The 22,650-nt window shown below is 36.0% G+C and overlaps 1 protein-coding gene across 8 annotated transcripts in view; it reads right to left on the bottom strand.

The window, feature by feature from the left end:
* The window catches only part of LOC111142189 (WASH complex subunit 3), a 127,377-nt gene that overhangs the window by 76,052 nt on the left and 28,675 nt on the right, over positions 1-22,650 (bottom strand). For 7 of the 8 annotated variants that reach the window (XR_002640247.1, XR_002640248.1, XR_002640250.1 and 4 more), the window contains exon 6: positions 15,941-16,005. Coding sequence is in view for 4 of the 8 variants with exons in the window: in XM_022495199.1 (XP_022350907.1) it covers positions 15,941-16,005 (65 nt within the window). In the remaining 4 variants the exon portion in view is untranslated. Of the gene's footprint in view, positions 1-1,565; positions 1,641-15,940; positions 16,006-22,650 lie in introns of those variants that run through there. The other variant, XM_022495202.1, reaches the window with a different exon arrangement.

The following is a 22,650-nucleotide window of genomic DNA, read 5'->3' as shown; positions in this document are numbered from 1 at the left end:
AGCAGGGAGCCCCAACATGGGGCTCAATCCCAGGAACCTGCAATCATCACCTGAGACAGAGTTGTTTAAGCAACTGAGCCACCCAGGTGCCCTCATGCAAAGAAGTTTTAAAGATATGTCTGAAAAAGTTGCTATCTTAAAGTACTGGGCTAACGTTTAGTTTCTCAAAATTCAATGGATTCATTATTAAAATGTGAAGATGAGGACTTTGTAAGTTTCTCAGTGTCCTAAATATAGCAGGGAGCCCCAACATGGGGCTCAATCCCAGGAACCTGCAATCATCACCTGAGACAGAGTTGTTTAAGCAACTGAGCCACCCAGGTGCCCTCATGCAAAGAAGTTTTAAAGATATGTCTGAAAAAGTTGCTATCTTAAAGTACTGGGCTAACGTTTAGTTTCTCAAAATTCAATGGATTCATTATTAAAATGTGAAGATGAGGACTTTGTAAGTTTCTCAGTGTCCTAAATATATGAGTATCACTAAAAAAGAGTTAATCAGCAAAATGTAGAAACACATATAAAGTCAGAGTACAAGGTGCTTGGGTGGTTCAGTCGTTAAGGGTTTGCTTTCAGCTCAGGTCATGATCCCAAGATCCTGGGATGAAGCCCCACATAGGGCTCGCTGCTCAGCAGGAAGCCTACTTCTCCCCCACCCTCTCCCCCTGCTTGTGTCCCTCTCTCGCTGTGTCTCTGTCGAATAAATAAATAAAATCTTTTTTTTTTTTTTAAACAGAGAGAGAGAGAGAGAGATCACAAGTATGCAGAGAGGCAGGCATAGAGAGAGAGAGAGGAGAAAGCAGGCTCCCCACTGAGCAGAGAGCCCGATGTGGGCCTCAATCCCAGGACCCTGAGATCATGACCTGAGCTGAAGGCAGAGGCTTAACCCACTGAGCCACCCAGGCGCCCATAAATAAAATCTTTTAAAAATAAATTTAAAAAGTCAGAGTACATTCACGATGTATCATGTACGTTTTTTAAAAATCTCAATCTTTAGTGGTTACACAATAAAAAACACTATTTTGGTATCTACATTTTTAATAATCATACTTATATAATTTGATATAAGATATAATTTAAGATTATCCACAAAAGTCTTTAAAAAAAAAAAAGAGATTTTATTTATATATTTGACACAGAGAGTGCACAAACAAGGGGAGTGGCAGGCAGAGGGAGAGGGAGAAGCAGGCTCCCTGCTGAGCAAGGAGCCTGATGCGAAGGCTAGATCCCAGAACCTGAGATCGTGACCTGAGCCTAAGGCAGCGGCTTAACCAAATGAGCCACACCTAGGTGCCCCATATAAAAGTCTTAATAAAAGCAAAATTTTTAAAACTTTAAACTCATTACTTAGTCTAAGTATCTTTTAAAATAAGTGTTTCAACTCACTTATTAAAGTTACTAAGGCTGACTTCAACAAAAAATGAGCCAAAATTCAGAAAGGAAAGGAGAAGGAAGAACTAAATATACACCAATCATTACACAGATGCTGTGTGCTTGTTCTTTTTGATACTCACCTTTCTCCCATTTAGGTCAATCAAATAAGGAGTTCAACCACAATTCCTGCTGCCCCCATTCTTTCCCTGTACCCTTCCTTGTTTCAGTCACATAAACCAGGATTGGCCAGTCATTAAGCATTTCTTCCCCTGGGAAGAGAGACTGATTCAAGGGAGGGCATATGACCCAATCAGGGCTAATCAGAATGTTTCCCTAGAAATGAGCTATGATATTCCACACTTGATGTCATTCAATTAGCAAATCTAACAATATTAAAGCCTTCATAAGTGCTAATTCCTTGGCTTCAAGGAGCAAGATCAATTACATTGGAGAGAAGTGAATTATTATGCCAAGGAGTAAAGTTGGAATGAGGTGCTAGGAAAGTGAGAACACCAGCCAGCCAGACACAAGCACAGGTGACACTAAACTTCTAGATCCTGTCCTACCTGGACTTTTTAGCTATGTGAATCAGTAACTTCTCTTTCTGAGCTAGTTTGAGTTGGTTTCTGCAATTGTGAACATGAAAAGAGTCCTAAACTACAAATATCATTGGTTTAATTTGTTTTCATTAAAGAAATATTTATATTTGTGTTTAAAACCACAGTCACTTTAGAAACGGACATAAAAAACATATATAAACATATTTTGGAAAAACATTTATTTATGTAGATAGTTTAAAAATATTTTCATTTTCTTTAAATTTAAAACCATTAAATTTAAGGCAGATTAAGTGACAAAAGCACTGCTAGTAAAAATATTGCTGAGTACATTATGGGGAGAGAGTACAGTAGTTATCATCACTTGAAAAGTTATCACTTTTCAATATTGACTACAGTGCACATAAACTTATAATGTCACATGATCCTGTTGTCACATGATCCTATTGTCAGTTGTCAGAACACTGATCCTGTTCTGTCATAGCTCTATGCAAGGGCAACACGTGGTCTTACAAGAAAGAGCAAAACACTAAATTCCTGGGCCAAGACTGTACTGACTATAAATAAAAAGACTTCTGGGGTGGTTATAAAAATGACAATTTAGACTTTGATACTATAGTAACTAGTAAGACTTATTTCAGCATTACATTTATTCAAACTATACGCACTTTGGTCTTTTCCCTTCTGAATGCCCATCAACACAGGTATATCCTGTCCTTTGTTGTGTTACACAGCAAACAATGTCATACCTAATACTATATATTAGAAGGAAAGAAAGAAAAAAAGAAAGATTGATTGATCTCCCAGATCAATTTTTGTTTTTGCTATTTATCTTGGGGTCCTTTACTTCCCAGCTGCTCCCTTATCTTTTGCTCACTAGTCATTGGCAGACCACAACGCTTTTTAATACCATCTCTTTAATATTTCTATTATTTCTCTCTCCTGGATCAAAGTCTCCAACTCTGGACCAATAATTTGATATTGTTTTTTTTCTGTCCTGTGCTTAGCCAGTCGGCCAGCCAGTGGTTGAGAAGTGGCAATCACACTGAATGGGACTCCAGCTCAGTAAGAATTAAAAAATGGAAGCAGAAAAACTATCTTTGGAATTGTTCAGTTAGGAAATTGAAGTTTATCCTATCCCCAACCAGCCAAAGCCCAAACTTTAATCCATTCTGTTGTTGAATAGCAGGAGGGAGACAAAGATGACTGGCAGATAAGGAATTCCTTTAGAGGGTGGGACATCCCTTCAATATAATTAACAGAAAGTTTTCTTGGTTTCTAGTATCCTTTTGGTTACCACTAATAAACCCCATCTTGTGAAAATGATAAGTAGGCTGAGGTGGTTACTTTTATTTCTGGCAACCATAACTGTGATCATTCCACAGTCTGCGAGGAAGGTATAAATGTCTTTTGAATAAATATCCTCAGAACAAATGCCAACTGAGCTGGTTCAGTTCAAAGTCTGCACAATAGTTTGACTCAATTACATGCTTTCATCAGCCAAATCAATATACTACACCCACTTAAATCAATGGATACATCATCCAAACAGAAAATTTATAAGGCACCATCAGCCTTAAATGACACATTAGGCCAGATGGACTTAATTGATATAAAGAACACTCCACCCAAAAGCAGCAGAATATCCATGCTTCTCAAGTGTACATGAATAGATCACATATCAGGGCATAAAAATAATCTCAATAAATTCAAGAAGACCGAAATCTTATCAAGCATCCTCTCCACTCACAATAGTATGAAAGTAGAATCACTTACAAAAATTACTGGAAAAACTATAAAAATGTAGAGATTAAAAACATGCTACTGAACAACCCAGACACAAAAGAAAAGAGAAATATGACACACCAAAATCTACAGGATGTAGCAAAAGCAATTCGAAGAGGGATGATCATAGCAATACAGGCCTACCACAAGAAAAAAACTAACAAGAATCTCAAATAAACCATCTACCTTCTCACCTAAAAGAACTAAAAAAAAGCAGAAGTGAAACTCAAAGTCAGTAGAAGGAAGGAAATATTAAAGATCAGAATGGAACTAAAAGTATAAATTGACAATAGAAAAGATCAATGAAATTAAGAGCTGGTTTTCTGAAAAGATAAGTAATTTGCAAGACTTGAGCTAGACTAACAAAGAGACCTGGCTCTAATAAAATCAGAAAGGGAAGACGAGAAGTTACAACTGACATCACAAAAATAGAAAGGATCACAAGACACTACTATGAAAAATTACCAAAAAATTGGACAACCTAGAAGAAATGAATAAATTCCCAGAAATATGCTATCTTCCAAGACTGAAGAAATAGAAAATCCAAATAAACCAATTACTAGAAAGAAGACTGAATCAGTAATCAAAACTTCCCAACAAAGTCCAGGACTAGACAGCTTTACTCATGGTTATTTCTACCAAACATCCAAAGATTTAACACCTATCCTTCTCAAACTCTTTTAAAAAAAAAAGTCTGAAAAGGAGGCAATGCTTCCAAACTTATTTTAGGAGGCTGGTCTTACCCTAATATCAAAAGCAAACAAGGACACCACACACACACATGCAGACATACATACATTACAGGCTAACATGCCCTGATGAAAACAGATGCAAAGATCTTCAATAAAATAATAACACACTGAATTCAATAATACATCAAAAGGATCATGATCAGGGATCATGATGACCAGGGATGCAAGAATGGTTCAATATCCACAAATAAATCAATGTGATAGGCCATACTAACAAAATGAAGGACAAAAATCATACAATCATCTCAATAAATGCATAAAAAGCATGTGGCAAAAATTAACAACTAATTATGATAAAAACTATGAACAAAGTAGGTACAGATGGAACACATGTCAACATAATAAGGGCGATATATAACAAACCCACAGCTAACATCAGTCAATACTGAAAACCTGAAAGCTCTTCCTCTAAAATTAGGAATAAGACAAGGATACCCACTATCCTCACTTTTATTCAACATAGTATTGAAAGTCTAGCCACAACAATTAGGCCAGAAAAAAAAAAAAATAAATGGCATCAAACTGTAAAGAAACTGATGAGCACTAGGTACTATACTTAACTAATGAATCACTGAACACTACACATCAAAAACTAATTATGTACTATACAGCGGCTACCTGAACATAGTAATAAAAAAAAAACTGTCACTATTTGCAGATAACATGATACTATACATAGAAAACTCAAACAATAGCACCAAAAAACCTGTTAGAACTAATAAATGAACTCAGTAAAGTAGTAGGATACAAAATCAACATATGGCAGTTTGTGGTGTTTCTATAATCTAATAATAAATTATCAGAAAGAGAAATTAGGAAAACAATCCTATTCACAATTTTATCAAAAAGAATAAAATACTGAGAAATAACTTTAAAGAGGTGAAACTTTTAAGGAGGTGAAAGACCTGTATACTGAAAACTGTAAGATACTGATGAAAAAAATTAAAGAAGACACAAATAAATGGAAAGATATCCCATGCTCATGGATTGGAAGAATTAATATTATTAAAATGTCCATACTACCCAAAGCATTCTACAGATTCAATCCAATCCCTAACAAAATTCCAATGGCCTTTGAGAAAAAATAATTCTAAAATTTGTATGGAACCAAACCCTAATAGCTAAAGCAATCTTGACAAAGAACAAAGCTAAAGGTATCATGCTCCAATTTCAAATCATAGCACAAAGCTATAATAATAAAAACAGTATCACAGAGATTGAAGGGACAGAACTGACAGCCCAGAACTAAACCCACACACATATATGGACAATCAATTTATGAGAAAGGAGTGAAGAATATACAAAGGAGAAAAGATAGTCTCTTCAATAAATATGTTGAAAAAACTGGACAACCACATGCAAAAGAATGAAACTAGGCCACTAGGTTATACCACAAAAAATTGACTCAAAGTGGCTTGAAGACTTGAATGTAAGACCTGAAACCATAAAATTCTTAGAAGGAAACATGCAATAAGCTGCTTGATATTGGTCTTAGTGATATTTTTATGGATCTGACTCCAAAAATAAGGAAAACAAAAGTAAAAATAAATGGGATTACATCAAACTAAAAATCTCCTGCACAGCAAAAGAAACCATCATCAAAATGAAAAGGCAACCAACTGAATGGGAGAAGATTTTTGCAAATCATATATCCGACAAGGGATTAATACCTAAAATTCATAAAACCCAACAGCAAAATAACAAATAACCTGATTAAAAAATGGGCAAAGGATCTGAATAGACAGTTTCCCAAAAAAGACATACAGATGACCAATAGGTACATGAAAAGATCTTCAACATCACTAATTATTAGAGAAATGCAAATCAAAACCACAATGAGTTATCACCTCCCACTGGACAGAATGAGTATTACTGAAAGACAAGAAATAACAAAGTGTTGGTTAGGATGTAGAGCAAAGGTAACCCTCATATACTCTTGGTGGGAATGCAACTTGGCATAGCCACTGTGGAAAACAGTATGAAGATTCCTTAAAAAATTAAGAATAGAACTATTTGACTTCTGGGTATTTATTTATTTTTAAGATTTTATTTATTTATTTGAGAGAGAGAGCACAAGCAGGGAGGAGGGGGAAAGGCAGAAAAGTAGGCTCCCTACTGAGCAAGGAGTCCATGTGGGGCTCGATCCTAGGCCCCTGGGATCATGACTGGATCCAAAGGCAGACACTTAACAGACTGAGCCACCCAGCTGCCTCTGACTTCTGGGCATTTATCCAAAGAATACAAAAATGCTGATTTGCAAAGATATTTGCACCCCTATGTTCATGAAGTATTATATACAATAATCAAGAAATGGAAACAACCTAAATGTCCATCATTGGATGGAAAGTTAAAGAAGTTGTGGTATATATATATATACATATATGTATATATATACAATAAGGAGGTTGGAGAGGTATGTCAGAGTGATTCAGTCTCTGCAGAGAGTGGAAGGTGTCTTCTAGAAGCTGCGAGTGGACGCCTTCTCCCTGAGGGTCTCTAGAAATAATATGGACTTGCTGACACCTTGATTTTGGCCTGGAGAGACCCAGTGTAGATCTCGAAATAAAATTTGGTGACTTCGGATTGTTCAGAAGCGTTCCAGGGTGTACCTTGCCTGGATTGTGGTTGATATATTCAGCTACACATCCCCTCAATCACCTCTCACCAAAATGACTAGGAGGAGGAACACACAATGGAGGAAAAAATCAGAGACTGTGCCCTCTCCATTAGAACTATTGCATATGGACATAAACAGTATGTCAGTGAGGGAATTCAGGGTAACAATTATTCAGGCAATGGCTAGGTTGGAAAAAAACCATTAGTGACAACATGGAATCTCTAAGGGCAGAAGTGAAAGCTGCCCAGGAAGAAGTTAAAAATGCTATCAATAAGATATAATCTAATCTAAATACTCTAAGAGCTAGGGTAACCGAAGAAGAAGACAGAATTAGTGATCTAGAGGACAAACTCATTGAGAAAAAAGATCAGAAGGAGGCATGGAAGGAACAGCTTAGAAACCATGAAAACAGAATTAGGGAAATAAATGATGCCATGAAACATTCCAATGTCAGAATTATTGGGATTCTTGACGGGGAGGAGAAAGAAAGAAGACTAGAAAATACAGTTGAACAAATTCTTGATTAGAGTTTTCCCAGTCTGGGGAATGGAACAAGCATTCATGTCCTGGAGGCAGAAAGAACAGCCCCCCAAGATCAAGGAATCTAGAAAGACCTTGAAACATTTGATTGTGAGACTGATCAATCATAATTTTAGACAAGAGCTGCTGAGGGCAGCTGGGGGAAGAGATTCCTTACGTACAGAGGAAGGTCCATCAGAATAATGGCAGACCTGTCCACAGAAACCTGGCAAGCCAGAAAGGGCTGGCAAGACATATTCAGGACACTAAATGAGAAGAATATGCAGCCAAGAATACTTTATCCAGCAAGGCTGACATTCAAAATGGATGGTGAGATAAAGAGCTTCCAAGACTGGCAAGGTTTTTTTTTTTTTTTTTTTTTTTTTTAAAGATTTTATTTATTTATTTGTCAGAGAGAGAGAGAGGGAGAGAGAGCAAGCACAGGCAGACAGAATGGCAGGCAGAGGCAGAGGGAGAAGCAGGCTCCCTGATGAGCAAGGAGCCCGATGTGGGACTCGATCCCAGGACGCTGGGATCATGACCTGAGCCGAAGGCAGCCGCTTAACCAACTGAGCCACCCAGGCGTCCCCAAGACTGGCAAGGTTTAAAAGAGTATGTGACCACCAAGCCGGCACTACAAGAAATATTAAGGGGGGGTTCTGTTAAAGAAGAAAGAACCCAAGAGTGACACAGAACAGAAATTTACAGAGACAATCTATAGAAACAAGTACTTTACAGGCAACATGATGTCAATAAAAACGTATCTTTCAATAATTACTCTTAACGTGAACAGCCTAAATGCTCCCATAAAATGACACAGGGTTGCAGAATGGATAAAACGACAGGACCCATCCATATGCCATCTACAAGAGACCCATTTGGAACCTAAAGATACATCCAGACTGAAAGTGAAGGGATGGAGAAGCATCTCTCATGCCAATGGGCCTCAAAAGAAAGCTGGCGTAGTGATTCTCATATCAGATAAATTAGATTTTAAACTAAAGACTGTAGTCAGAGATAAATAAGGACACTACATCATTCGTAAAGGGTCTATCCAACAAGAAGATCTAACAATTATAAATATTTATGCCCCCAAAACGGGAGCAGTTAACTACATAAGACAACTGTTAATCAAGATAGTCATATTGATATGAATACATTAATAGTAGGGGATCTTAACATGCCACTCTCAGTAATAGATCACCCAAACGGAAAATCAATAAAGAAACAAGAGCACTGAATGACACATTGGACCAGATGGACCTCATAGATATACATACAGAACATTCCACCCTAAAACGACAGAATACTTATTCTTCTCGAGCACACATGGAACTTTTTCCAGAATAGACTACATACTTGGTCACAAATCAGGGCTCAACCAATACCAAAAGATTGAGATGATTCCCTGCATATTCTCAGACCACAATGTTTTGAAACTGGAACTCAACCACAAGAAAAAGTATGCAAGGAATTCAAACACTTGGAAGCTAAAGACCACCCTGCTTAAGAATGTTTGGATCTGGGACGCCTGGGTGGCTCAGTTGGTTGGACGACTGCCTTCGGCTCAGGTCATGATCCCGGGGTCACGGGATTGAGTCCCACATCGGGCTCCCAGCTCCATGGGGAGTCTGCTTCTCCCTCTGACCTTCTCCTCACTCATGCTCTCTCTCACTGTCTCTCTCTCAAATAAATAAATAAAATCTTAAAAAAAAAAAAAGAATGTTTGGATCCACCAGGAAATCAAAGAAGAACTTAAACAATTCATGGAAACCAATGAGAATGAAGACATATCAGTACCAAAACTATGGGATATGGCAAAGACGGTCCTAAGGGGGAAATACATAGCCATCCAAGCCTCCCTCAAAAAAACCAGAAAAATCCAGAATACACCAGGTCTCTTTACACCTTAAAGAACTGGAGAATCAACAACAAATTAAGCCAACCCTACACACAGGAAGGGAAATAATCAATATTAGAGCAGAGATCTATGAGATAGAAACTAGAGATAGAGTAAAACACATCAGTGAAACTAGAAGCTAGTTTTTTGAAAGAATCAATAAGATTGATAACCCACTGGCCAAACTAATCCAAAAGAAAAGAGAGAACCCAAATTAATAAAATTATGAATGAAAAGGGAGAAATCATGACTAACACCAAGGAAATAGAAACAATCAACAGAAATTATTATCAACAGTTATATGCCAATAAGTTAAGCAACCTAGATGAAATGGATGCACTCCTGGAAACCTATAAACTTCCAAAACTGAATCAGGAAGAAACTGACAACCTGAGTTGTCAGGAAGAAACTGACAACCTGAGCAATACCTAGTAATGAGATTGAAGAAATGATCAAAACCTCTTAAAAAACAAGAGCTGACGACCTGACGGATTCCCTGGAGAATTTTACCCAACATTCAAAGAAGAAATAATATCTATTATCCTGAAGCTGTTTCAAAAAATAGAAACAGAAGGAAAACTGCCAGACTCGTTTTATGAAGCCAGCATTACCTGATCCCCAAACCAGGCAAAGACCCCACCAAAAAGGAGAATTTCAGACCAATATCCCTGATGAATATGGATGCTAAGATTCTCAACAAGATCCTAGCTAACAGGATCCAACAGTACATTAAAAAGATTGTCCACCATGACCAGGTGGGTTTTATCCATGGGATGCAAGGGTGGTTCAACATTCGCAAATCAATCAATGTGACAGAACAAATCAGTAAGAGGAGAAGAGCCACATGGTCCTCTCAATTGATGCAGAAAAAGCATTTGACAAGATATAGCATCCATTCCTGACTAAAACGCTTCAAAGTATAGGGAAAGAGGGAACATTCCTCAACTTCATAAAATCTATCTATGAAAAACCCACAGCAATTATCATCCTCAATGGGAAAAAGCTGACAGCCTTCCCTTTGAGATCAGGAACACGACAAGGATGTCCACTCTCACCACTGTTGTTCAATATAGTACTAGAAGTCCTAGCAACTGTAATCAGACAACAAAAAGAAATAAAAGGTATTTAGATTTACAATGAAGAAGTCAAACTTTCTCTCTTTGCAGATGACATGATACTCTATATAGAAAACCCAAAAGACTCCACCCCCAAGTACTAGAACTCATACAGCACTTCAGTAATGTGGCAGGATACAAAATCAATGTACAGAAATCAGTTGCTTTCTTATACACTAACAATGAAAATACAAAAAGGGAAATTAGAGGATCGATTCCATTTATCATAGCACTAAGAACCATAAGATATCTGGGAATAAACCTAACCAAAGAGGTAAAGGATCTGTACTTGAGGAACTACAGAACACTCATGAAAGAAATTGAAGAAGACACAAAAGATGGAAGAGCATTCCATGTTCATGGATCGGAAGGATAAACATTGTTAAAATGTCTATACTGCCTAGAGCAATCTATACTTTCAATGCCATCCTGATAAAAATTCCACCAGTATTTTTCAACAAGCTGGAACAAACATTCCTAAAATTTGTGTGGAACCCAAATTGTTAAGGAAATGCTGAAAAAGAAAAACAAAACTGGGGACATCACGTTGCCTGATTTCAAGCTTTACTACAAAGCTATGATCACCAAGACAGCATGGTACCGGCACAAAAAGAGACACATAGACCAGTGGAACAGACTAGAGAGCCCAGATATAGACCCTCAACTCTATGGTCAAATAATCTTTGACAAAGCAGGGAAAAGTATACAGTGGAAAAAAGACAGTCTCTTCAATAAATGGTGCTGGGGAAATTGGACAGCTATGTATAGAATGAAACTCGACCATTCTCTTACACCATATACAAAGATAAACTCGAAATGGATAAAAGACCTCAACGTGAGGCAGTAATCTATCAATATCATAGAGGAGAACATAGGCAGTAACCTCTTCGACACTGGCCACAGCAATTTCTTCCAAGACATGTCCCCAAAGGCAAAGGAAACAAAAGCTAACATGAATTTTTAGGACTTCATCAAGATCAAAAGTTTCTGCACAGCAAAGGAAACAGTCAACAAAACAAAGAGGTAACCCACAGAGTGAGAGAAGATATTCGCAAATGACACTACAGACAAAGGGCTGATATCCAAGATCTATAAAAACTCCTCAAACTGAACACACACAAAACAGATAATCACGTCAAAAAATGGGCAGAAGACATGAACAAACACTTCTCCAAAGAAGACATACAAATGGCTAACAGACACAAGAAAAAATGTTCATCATCATTAGCCATCAGGGAGAATCAAATCAAAACCACACTGAGATACCACCTTACAGCAGTAAGAATGTCCAAAACCAACAAGGCAGTAAACAACATGTATTGGAGAGGATGTGCAGAAAGGGGAACCATTTTACACTGTTGGGGAGAATGCAAGTTGATGCAGCCAATTTGCAAAACAGTGTGGAGATTCCTTAAGAATCTTCCTTAAAAATAGAGTTAACCTATCACCCTGCAATTGCACTACTGGGTATTTACCCCAAAGATACAGATGTAGTGAAAAGAAGGGCCATCTGTATCCCAATGTTCATAGCAGCAATGTTGCTGCTTTCCAAACTGTGGAAAGAGCCAAGATGCCCTTCAACAGACGAATGGATAAAGAAGATGTGGTCCATATATACAGTGGAGAATTATGCCTCCATCAGAAAGGATGAATACCCAACTTTTGCGTCAACATGGACGGAACTGAAGGAGATTATGCTGAGTGAAATAAGTCAAGCAGAGAGAGTCAATTATCATGTGGTTTCACTTACTTGTGGATCATAAGGAATAACACAGAGGACATTGGGAGGTGGAGAGAAGAAGAAGAAGTGAGTTGGGGGAAATCGGAGGGGGAGAAAAACTATGAGAGACTGTGGACTCTGAGAAACAAACTGAGGGTTTTGGAGGGTAAAGGGTTGGGGGATTCGTTGAGCCTGGTGGTGGGTATTATGGAGGACACGTACTGCATGGAGCACTGGGTGAGGTGCATAAACAATGAATTTTGGAACACACAAAAAAATAAAATTAAATTAAAAAAAAAACTAAGACATTCTAAAGCAGTATGGGGAGCAATTAATAGCTCAGGCTGACTAGAAAATAGAATGAATAAAAGAGAATCTGCTAGCCTATATATCCTAGAATAGTAGAAGTAGTAATTACTAGGTTAATTCTGGGACATAAAAGTATACAACAACAAAAAGACAAAACAGGATAAGGGAGAAACTTTTTTTCCTGTTAAAAAAATTAGGCCTTGATTAAAAGAATTTACCTGTTCTATAGTTCTGGATATAAAACTAGAACAGATTAATCTTAAAGATTTCCATTTTGTTTTCCCTTAAACTCTTTAAAGTATGATGATGACAAAGGTACTCTTTCTACATGTCTTTATTTCATTGGCATTGGAAACTAATTTTTACAAGCTAAACAGGAATAATTCTTGGTTATATAAGTACTACTGTTATTTTCAAAAACTTGGGACTTTTAAAAATAATTAAATGATCATTTAGTAACAGATTTTATTTGGTAACTATCAGGTCTTTTCTTCAGTTTCATAGACTTTCTAAAATTCAATGATAGTCATTTTTCTAGGAAAATAGCCAGGTTTAAACTGTTTTAGTTTAAAATTTTGTCTCTTAGCTTCCAAATTTTTAAACACACAAGTCAATCAAAGAATGTATTTGTGACTAGTCTTCATTTTTATATTAATTTTAGTTTTGCTTTTTGCTCCATGCAGACAGATCTAGACTATTTCCTCTAACAGTTGTACAAGTCTGTCTTACTGCTAAGGCTAATAAAATAAGAGTGTACTTTATACTTTAAAGGAAAAACAAAACAATGCTTACTGAAAGTTCTCGGCTAAAATTCTAAATAAAAATATACTCTTCCCTCAGATGGCACATCTTCTTCCCTTTCATCGTCTCAGCCTTTTCTTCCAAAGTGAGGTTCCTTAGTTTTCTGTAAACATGATTCCCCAAATCCACAATTCCTCTTTAAAGAGGCGGCTGATTTCACTTGTCATATCTAGCTAAATGCTGAAACTGGTTTTCTAGTAGTCGTGGTGATAGGTTATAGTGAGTCACCCCCACTCCAACCCTTGTGACCGATGGCATGTACTTATGAGGTAATGGGTCAGAATTCAGGCTCCAGGCTGTGGTTGAGGAGCAGCTTTTCTGTAAGACAACGTTAACTGTTACTGGAATTCTACCCCAAAACTTGGCACCACCTTGCAACTGAATGTTTCTTAACATTTACAGACAATGATGGGTTCTCAAACTTGTTAAATGAGATATATCGAGGAAGTACTGAGGGTACTGGGGGTTCTCCCCCTAGGTAGTCATCCATGGACATCCCCCCATGGTGACCTAAATAAATCTTGATGTATATGAAATTAGTCAGGCCAATAAGAGCGGGGGAAGGGAGTTCCAAGGAGAGAAAAAAATTCAAAGACACCAAAAGGGAATAGGTGAATGATATATTGAGAGAACTGCAAGTAGTGTGCTACAGCTGCAGGAGATAGTAATGTATGGAAGAGTGCAAGAAATGAAAGAGAGTCTGGATCTTGATGATAAACACATCTATATGCAATTCTAAGATGTTAGAATATGTGTCAAAGGCAACTGAGAGTCACAGAAAGTTCTGAAACAAGAATGAAGTGTGAATAGATCTACTAAAACTTTAGTGACAGACTGAAAGAGAATAAGGAAACCAATTAGGAGCTATTTTAATAATTTAGGTAAGAAATGATGAGGGCTTGAACTAAATAGCAATGGGCATGGAGTCCTGTGGTCAGCTGTGACATATATGAAAAACAAAAAAAATCATCAGAACTGACAAGTAAGGGACAGGGAAGCAGATAGAATCAAGGATGATTTTAAAGTTTGTGGTGTGGGTAGCTGACTGAAGTAAAAGATTATGAAGTAGGTTTAGTCTAGGCAGAGGATGAAATGAAGCCAGTAGGGGGTAAAGAGATTGGATATCCAACATATGCTGATGCTTACTGGACTGTTAGTTTTCCATTACATTTTCTCTAGAGAGAAAAATCATCATTTTAAAGGTCATTTTAGCTCTCTGTTATTATAGGTCTACTGTGTATTTCCAGAAGCAAAAAAGAGGTCATGGTCAGTGTTAAATATATTTATGACATATATTCCAATGAATACCAAAATGGATTGGACCCGTATGTTCAATTCACATTAAAATATATGTCACAATCCATCTGCTTTTAAAGTGTGTGTGTCAGAAACAATTTCCAGAACAAACGCCAAATATCCTGGAGATGCTTGAGTTCAAATTACCAATATGTGTCCCTGTACTTAAACTGTTTGCTACTTGGATATATACTAAATGTAGATACATGTTTGAAATCTGTCCTTACAGACTTTTAAAAAATTCTTAAATATTGTTTTTAAAAGATAAAATATGAGAAAAAGACTGTTTTATGGTGTTTCACCTCCAAAATGCACACATTTTCTTGAAGGGCTGAGAGCCAAGAAAAATTTCAAAGTATATTGCTAGTATAGTATGAATGTCTGGATAACATAACTAAATATATCAGTCCAGTCCAGCCCCAAACTGGACTCTTTACATGTATCTAGATACTTGAAAAACACACTAGCTCTGAATAATCCATTAAGATATATTTTATCCAGAATGAGCTATGTAGCCAGGTTTGCTTGGATGGAATAAATTATTGTCAAATTTCTGAGCCACGATTTGTCAGCATTTCTCAAAAAAAATTTTTTTTATAAAATTCACACAAACAGATATTTAGTTTCATAATAATTATTAATGTGGACCTAGAGTGGCTTTATCCTTTTTATTTCTCAATCTGGCTCAACTTAGATTATGGTAGAGTAAATTTCCTATACACTAAGGTCTTAAAAAATGAATGAATGAATGAATGAAAGAAGGAAAGAAAGAGAATGAAACAAAAGGAATGAAAGAAAGAAAGGAAATGAAGAAAACAGAGAAAGAACAAGAGGAAGGGAGGGAGGGAAAGAGAATAGAAAAGAATAGAATAAAAAAGAAAAGAAAAAGGTGGCATGAAAGAAAACAAAAACTTCTTGTGGACACTACTGTGTGCAGCTAAACTGTCATCAAATTCCATCTCTTCCGGATGTATGGATTCATCAACAATCTATTGAAAATGCTTCTACAATGTGCAATGGCTGGTTTTAGGAACATAGGATGGATTTTTCATTTTTGTAACATTAGTAGAGACACTATTTATGAAAGTGGTTTCCTCAACCATAAAACACTGTATAGTAGAAAAAAAGAGAGCTTGGAGTTTTTTTATTATAACTGCTAAATTTAAAATCTTGGCATAATATTAGAAGAATTACTTACTCAAGAAGATCTGGGTCTAGTCCTTCTGATATCATTTTGTTTCTTATTGCCATCACTGGAACACCCTAAGCAAAGGACATAAGATAATCAATGATTAAAAATGCCTTCTTCATAAAAACAGATAAATAGAACAATGAAGGAGAACTGAGAGGCCAGATATAACCCCAAATACAGATGGCAAACTAATGTTTGACAAGGGAGCCAAGAATGGAGAAAATAAAGTCTCTTCAATTAATGATGCTGGGAAATTGGATAGTCACATGTAAAAGGAAACCTGATCCCTAACTTACACCGCTTACAAAAATTAACTCAAAATGGATTAGAGACATAAATGTAAAACCTGAAACCATGAAACTCCTAGAAGAAAACATAGGAAAAAAGCTCTTTGATATGGGATTTGATAATGATTTTATGAAAATTACCCCTAAGGCACAAGTAACAAATTACAAAATAAGTGAGACTATATCAAACTAAAAAGCTTCTGTTCAGCAAAAGAAACCACTGACAAAGTGAAAACAAATACGGAATGGGAAAAAATATTGACAAGCCATTTATCTGATAAGAGGTTAGTATCCAAAATATACAAAGAACTCAGGCAACTTGATAGCAAAAAACTTAAATTATGCAATTTAAAAATGGGCAAAGGACCTAAATAGGCATTTTTCCAAAGATAAATGAATGACCAATAGGTACACAAAAAGATGCTCAACATCCCTAGTTAAGAGAAATGCAAATTACAAACAATGAGATATCACCTCATGCCTATTAAAATGGCCATCATTAAAAAGATAGAGATAACAGATACTGGCATGGATGTGAGCAAGGGAACCTTGTGCACTGTTGGTGGGATTGTAAACTGGTAAAGCCACTACAGAAAACAGTATGAAGATTCCTCAAAAAATTAAAACAGAACTACCATATGATCCAGTGTATATTAACCAATTGCTGGTTAATATATTCAAAAGAAATGAATATACTAACTCAGAAATGAATATACTAACTCAAAAAGATATCTGTAGGTCCATTTTTGTAGTAGCATTGTTTGTAATAGTCAAAACATGGAAACAACCTAAGTGTCCATTAATGGATGAATGGAGAAAGAAGTTGTGGTATATATACACACAATGGAATATTATTCAGCCATAAAAAAGAGACAATCTTACTATTTATGACAACATGGATGCACCTTGACGGCATTATGCTAAACACACAAAGACAAATACTTTACGATTTTATTCTACGTTGGTTCCAAAAACAAAAGCAAACCACCAAACTCATAGAAAAAGAGACCAGATTTGTGGTAAACAGAGGCAGGGATGGGAGTGGGTTGGGGGAAGGAGAGGGAACTGTATAGAAGGTGGTCAAAAGGAGAAACTTCCAGTTATAAGATAAACAAGTAGTAGGGATGTAATGTACAACATAATGATTACAGCTAACACTGCTGTATGATATATAGGAAACTTGTTTAGAGAGTAGATCCTAAAAATTCTCATCACAAGGGGAATTTTTTTCTTTTCTTCTCACTATATCTTTATGAGATGATGGATGTTAACGAAACCTATTGTAATCATTTTACAATATAGGTAAATCAAATCATCATGCTGTATGCCTTAAACTTATACAGTGATGTATTTCAATTATTTCTCAATAAAACAAAAAAAAATTAAATGAATAGAAGCTAAAATAAAAAGCCTCCTTTATAGCCTCTCCACATACCCGTTAAAACAAGACCTTTTAGATGGCTCATATTTAAAATAGCTCTTTTGATGTGGTATATATATACAATGGAATACTATGCAGATATCAAAAGAAATGAAATCTTGCCATTTGCAACGACGTGGATGGAACTAGAGGGTATTATGCTTAGCGAAATAAATCCAACGGAGAAAGACAACTATCATATGATCTCCCTGATATGAGGAAGTCTAGAAGCAACATGGAGGGTTTGGGGGTAGGAAAAGAATAAATGAAACAAGATGGGATCAGGAGGGAGACAAACCATAAGAGACTCTTAATTTCACAAAACAAACTGAGGGTTGCCGGGGGTAGGAGGGTAGGGAGAGGGTGGTTGGGTTATGCACATTGGGGAGGGTATGTGCTATGATGAGTGCTGTGATGTGGGTAAACCTGGCGATTCACAGACCTGTACCCCTGGGGCTAATAATACATTATATGTTAATTTTTAAAAAAAGTAAAAAAAAAAAAATAGCTCTTCTTTTGCTTTTATATTAGCATGTATGGAGTGCTTAAATAATCTAATAAGGTACACATTTTAACTGACTTAATGGAATCAGTGCTATCTAATATCATACAAGCCCAAATTAAGTCATTTAATCATTTGAGCCTATCCATTACTAATTCTGCTGTAAACAAGTCAGATATCACATTCTCACTTTTCTTACACCTCCAAAAAAAAAAAAAGTTGATAACTCAAAACGATTAAAACCTTGGCTGGGATGTACAATAAATACTTAACAAGATGAGTAAATGTCTTTTCAAATAAAGATTTCAGAGCTTTCCATTCTTAAGTATAGCTATGTTAATGTTCTTTTCATAACAAATGGTCCAATTCCATTTGGACACAAAGGTCAAATAAAATTCAAGAATTCTCCTGGGATTGTATTATACATCTTGTCTACCCCAATATAAACACTAAGTAATGACAATGGTAGTAGTTTACAAGTCACAAAAACATTGAGAACATGTGAATCTCAAAATTCAGGATAAGAACATCAAAACAATAAGAAAAAGACATGTCAGAAATAAATACATATTTACTTGAAAAGATGACTGATTTGATGATAAACAGTTACTGAAAGCTCACTTGTAAAGCTCTACGGGAAGAAGATGCAATCAAGTCTGCCAATTCCTGCTCTTCGTATCATTCCAAAAGATGAGGAAACCACTATTATGTGTTAAATTTGAAAACCTGCAATACATCGCTTTCAAAAGTGGAATCACTGTACTTTAAAAGGCTGTTCACATGGTTGGGACCCTCTCTGTAATATCTCTTCATCCCATGTGGCAGAAGGGGTAAGCTGAGCCTGAGCCCACATGGGAAAAAGCTCAATCACCGCTCCACTGGTGTTGCATATTCTTCCCTTCAGGCCTTCAATGTCATTAGCCACTGTGTGATATTCAATTCAGAGAGATGGACACTTACAGGCATCCTAAATGTTATGTTAGATGTGCTGTCTCTCTCTCTCTCAAAATAAAAAAGACTCAAAGTAATGTACACTTAAATGCATCCTAAATGTTAGATGAAAATAAATAGCACCATTGTAGAATTCTCTTCAAAGCCATACTCCTGAAAACAATACTGTTTCATGGTGTAAACTTCAAGAAATTCTAAAAAGTGAAATATGGTAGGTTTGGAAGACAAAAAAGGTGGAAGATAAAAACTTTTGTTAGCTTATGAAGTTTAAGGATAAAAAAAAAAAAAGGCTGTTACTTGCTTAGGGGCATCCAATATGAACAGACACTTCTATTTGGAACCAAAAAGCATGAACTTAAAACTTGTACCACTTTTAAAATATATTTCCTGGAACTAAGACTTGAGAAAAAGATTTTTCTCTTAAGTACAAAATGTACTTAATGATTACTTCATAATAAAATGCATTTAATTTTAATGGTAGAAGAGAAAGCTGACACTTGAAAGATAAGGTTGGAAATTTAACTTGATAATTAAAACTTAGCCATTACTTAACTATTTAGCGTAACAAGGAAAGTTAGGACTGTAGAACATTTCATAAAAAACACTAAAGTGCAAGAAGAGATGTGAAAAAGAGCAGAGTTTTATGTTCTACTTCTTTAAAAAGACCTCTCAGTTTCTGGTAACTATGGTCTGATGGTATAAGGTCTTTCTACAAACTCAACTATGTGATTTATTTATTATACTTTAGCATAATCCACAGGATCTCATTGGAAAGGTCATACTAATAAGTTACAAAGCCGAGAAAACAGAAGGGAGGAGAAATGAAGTTGAAAAAAACATTTCCTAAAATATAGCAAAGAAAGTGTGTATGAGGTGGGAGTGAAGGGAAGCAGTGGGTAGGGAGTAATGGGGAAAGGGAATTTGGTAGAATTAGATAAACTCCCCATTTTAACAAATCTCATAAAGCTTGATACAAAAATAATTTGGCCTGTATTCCAAAGGATGGATTCCAAAAGGGATTTGCTGGCATGTTTCCAGTGGTGTTGCTTAGAAAATTTGTTGTTTTGATATATTCTTCCGTAGGGGTTAAGGAACAGAGTCGGGTTTGTTAAACATCAAAAAGAAGTGTCCAGTTTCCGATTTCCAAGAGAAAAAGCTACTGGTGGTCTAAGTTGGACATGAGAGACCTCAAAACTGAAGTCTACTGAACCGTGGGATTATTCTTGGCAAGTGATAATGGTAGTTTGTCCAACATAAGTAATGAAGAAGAAAGAAGGCAGCCATAAGTTTGATGTTCCAAAAAATCACGTCTGTATTTGCGTCACTGGAGAAAGTGTGTAAAGAAGCCACACTAATGAAATTATGATGGCAACACTAACAGTTACTAGTTTCTTGTATCACAAAAACTGAAGGCTGCCAGTATTTACATTTATTATGTTAATGGAGGACAAGCTACTGAATTCTTTTCCTGAATTCTTTCCTGAAGTTTTAGATTAGAAAGGGGGAGGGAAAAAAAAAAAAAAAAAAACCCTTACTCAATCTAATAGAGATAAAGGACTTTTCTCTTCTTTATAAAGTAACAAAAAATGCTCCTCATACTTTAGTTTCTCCTCTCAGTTTATAGCTTGAATCACAACAACTGAGTTATGAAAGATGCAAAATATTAAGTTTTTTCCCCCTTACTTAGGGCAACAATTGAAAAAAAAATATATTGAGTTGACAGATGAAGAGTACTTTTTTTACTTGCAGGGAGAGGGAATGAGTAGGAGGTGAGGAGATGCCATGGGTTGGAAAAAAGGCAACCAGTCCTCTAATCAGGTTGTTTACCTAAATTTTAACTTAGTGAAATTGACTCAACCATTTCTTTGCTTTCTGATTGTCAACAGTGCTATCCTAAAAATATTATACTGCCTTTTATGAAATATATTAAATAGAGTGCTATGATTAGAATAAAATCTTCAGGGGAAATATCCTATATAATAGATACTGAATGTTTACAGAGCAAATCCTACTACAAAGGCAAACACATGCTCAACGATCTCCTTCTGGAAGGAGATTTCCCATGATGGGGTACAAAATTAATTTAAATAAGTCTCTTAATCACTGTAAAATGAATATGGCTATCTAAAAAAAAGGGAAGCTTTATTCCTAATGACTTATATAGATTTAGAAAACGCTAGACTCTGATATTAACTCCAATACTGTTGCCATGAAGGATCACTGATTTGAAGTTAAATATGCAGGGGAAAAAAAAGAGGTTCACATATCTTGACTACTGCTATGTGGTTTACATGGAGCAAACAGTAAATTTTTCCTTTTTCAATGATTATCTTAAGACATAAGTTTTATAGTCTTTCACTGAGTGCCCATCAGATATCTTTAAAGATGAAGGAACAAATCACTGTAAAATGGACAAAATGACACTGGTCATGACTAGGACCTCAGGAAACTGGTAAAGTACATTCATAAAAATAAATACATTAGGGACGCCTGGGTGGCTCAGTTGGTAGGACGACTGCCTTCGGCTCAGGTCATGATCCCGGGGTCCTGGGATCGAGTCCCACATCAGGCTCCCAGCTCCATGGGGAGTCTGCTTCTCCCTCTGACCTTCTCCTCGCTCATGCTCTCTCTCACTGTCTCTCTCTCAAATAAATAAATAAAATCTTAAAAAAATAAAATAAAATAAAAAATAAATACATTAGCCAATACCCCATATTCCTTTTAGGAATGGGAACTAAAGTTAACTTAAATGTCTATCAATAAAAACCTTTAAAGAAATTATTTCAAAAGGTGAAGGATTTATTGTTACAAGTCAGTTCAAACTAGAGCCACATCAATTTCCCCATGTGATTGATTTTTCCCCTGGATATTCTTGCAACATGATAAATCTTAGGTGTAATGGTCATGGTGCATTGTGTGTTTTCTCTGCATTTTGTAGCTATTCAAGTATTTGTTGATTTAAGAGTAATTTGGTGCTGTGGAGGGTCCATTTTCTTCCCTTCATTATAATGTACAAATAATATCTAAAATTTAAAGACTTGCTTTGATAGGCTAATTAATGCTACACCACCATTATGAATACCTCAGCTAAATTACAGCTTTGCTATACCACATTTTCACTCAAAGGTATTTGTTCTTTGAAATATGTATTCATTAAAATTTCCCAAATTTAACTATATTTCTACTTTCCAGGAATAAAAACTTAAAAACAATTTCTATTACAAATTATTTTGGAATTCACCACCAAAATTAAAAGTGTAGTAAGTTCAGAGGGCCTTCTGCTCAGTTTTTGAAAATGTATTACTATATGTACCTATTCAAGGAGAATTAAAGAAATCTCCAAATATGGCAATAAAAGCTATAAAGAATAAAATTCTTAGTAATTATAAAGATGATTCTACTGATTGAAACCACAAAAGTTACTTTTTTTTTTTTTTAAAGATTTTATTTATTATTTATTTGACAGAGAGAGATCACAAGTAGACAGAGAGGCAGGCAGAGAGAGAGAGAGAGAGAGGGAAGCAGGCTCCCCGTCGAGCAGAGAGCCCGATGCGGG

This window comes from Enhydra lutris, unplaced genomic scaffold (assembly GCF_002288905.1).
Source record: "Enhydra lutris kenyoni isolate GAN:26980312 unplaced genomic scaffold, ASM228890v2 scaffoldscaffold7, whole genome shotgun sequence".
Taxonomy (NCBI): Eukaryota; Metazoa; Chordata; class Mammalia; order Carnivora; family Mustelidae; genus Enhydra; species Enhydra lutris.
This window is presented reverse-complemented; position numbering and strand designations above follow the sequence as displayed.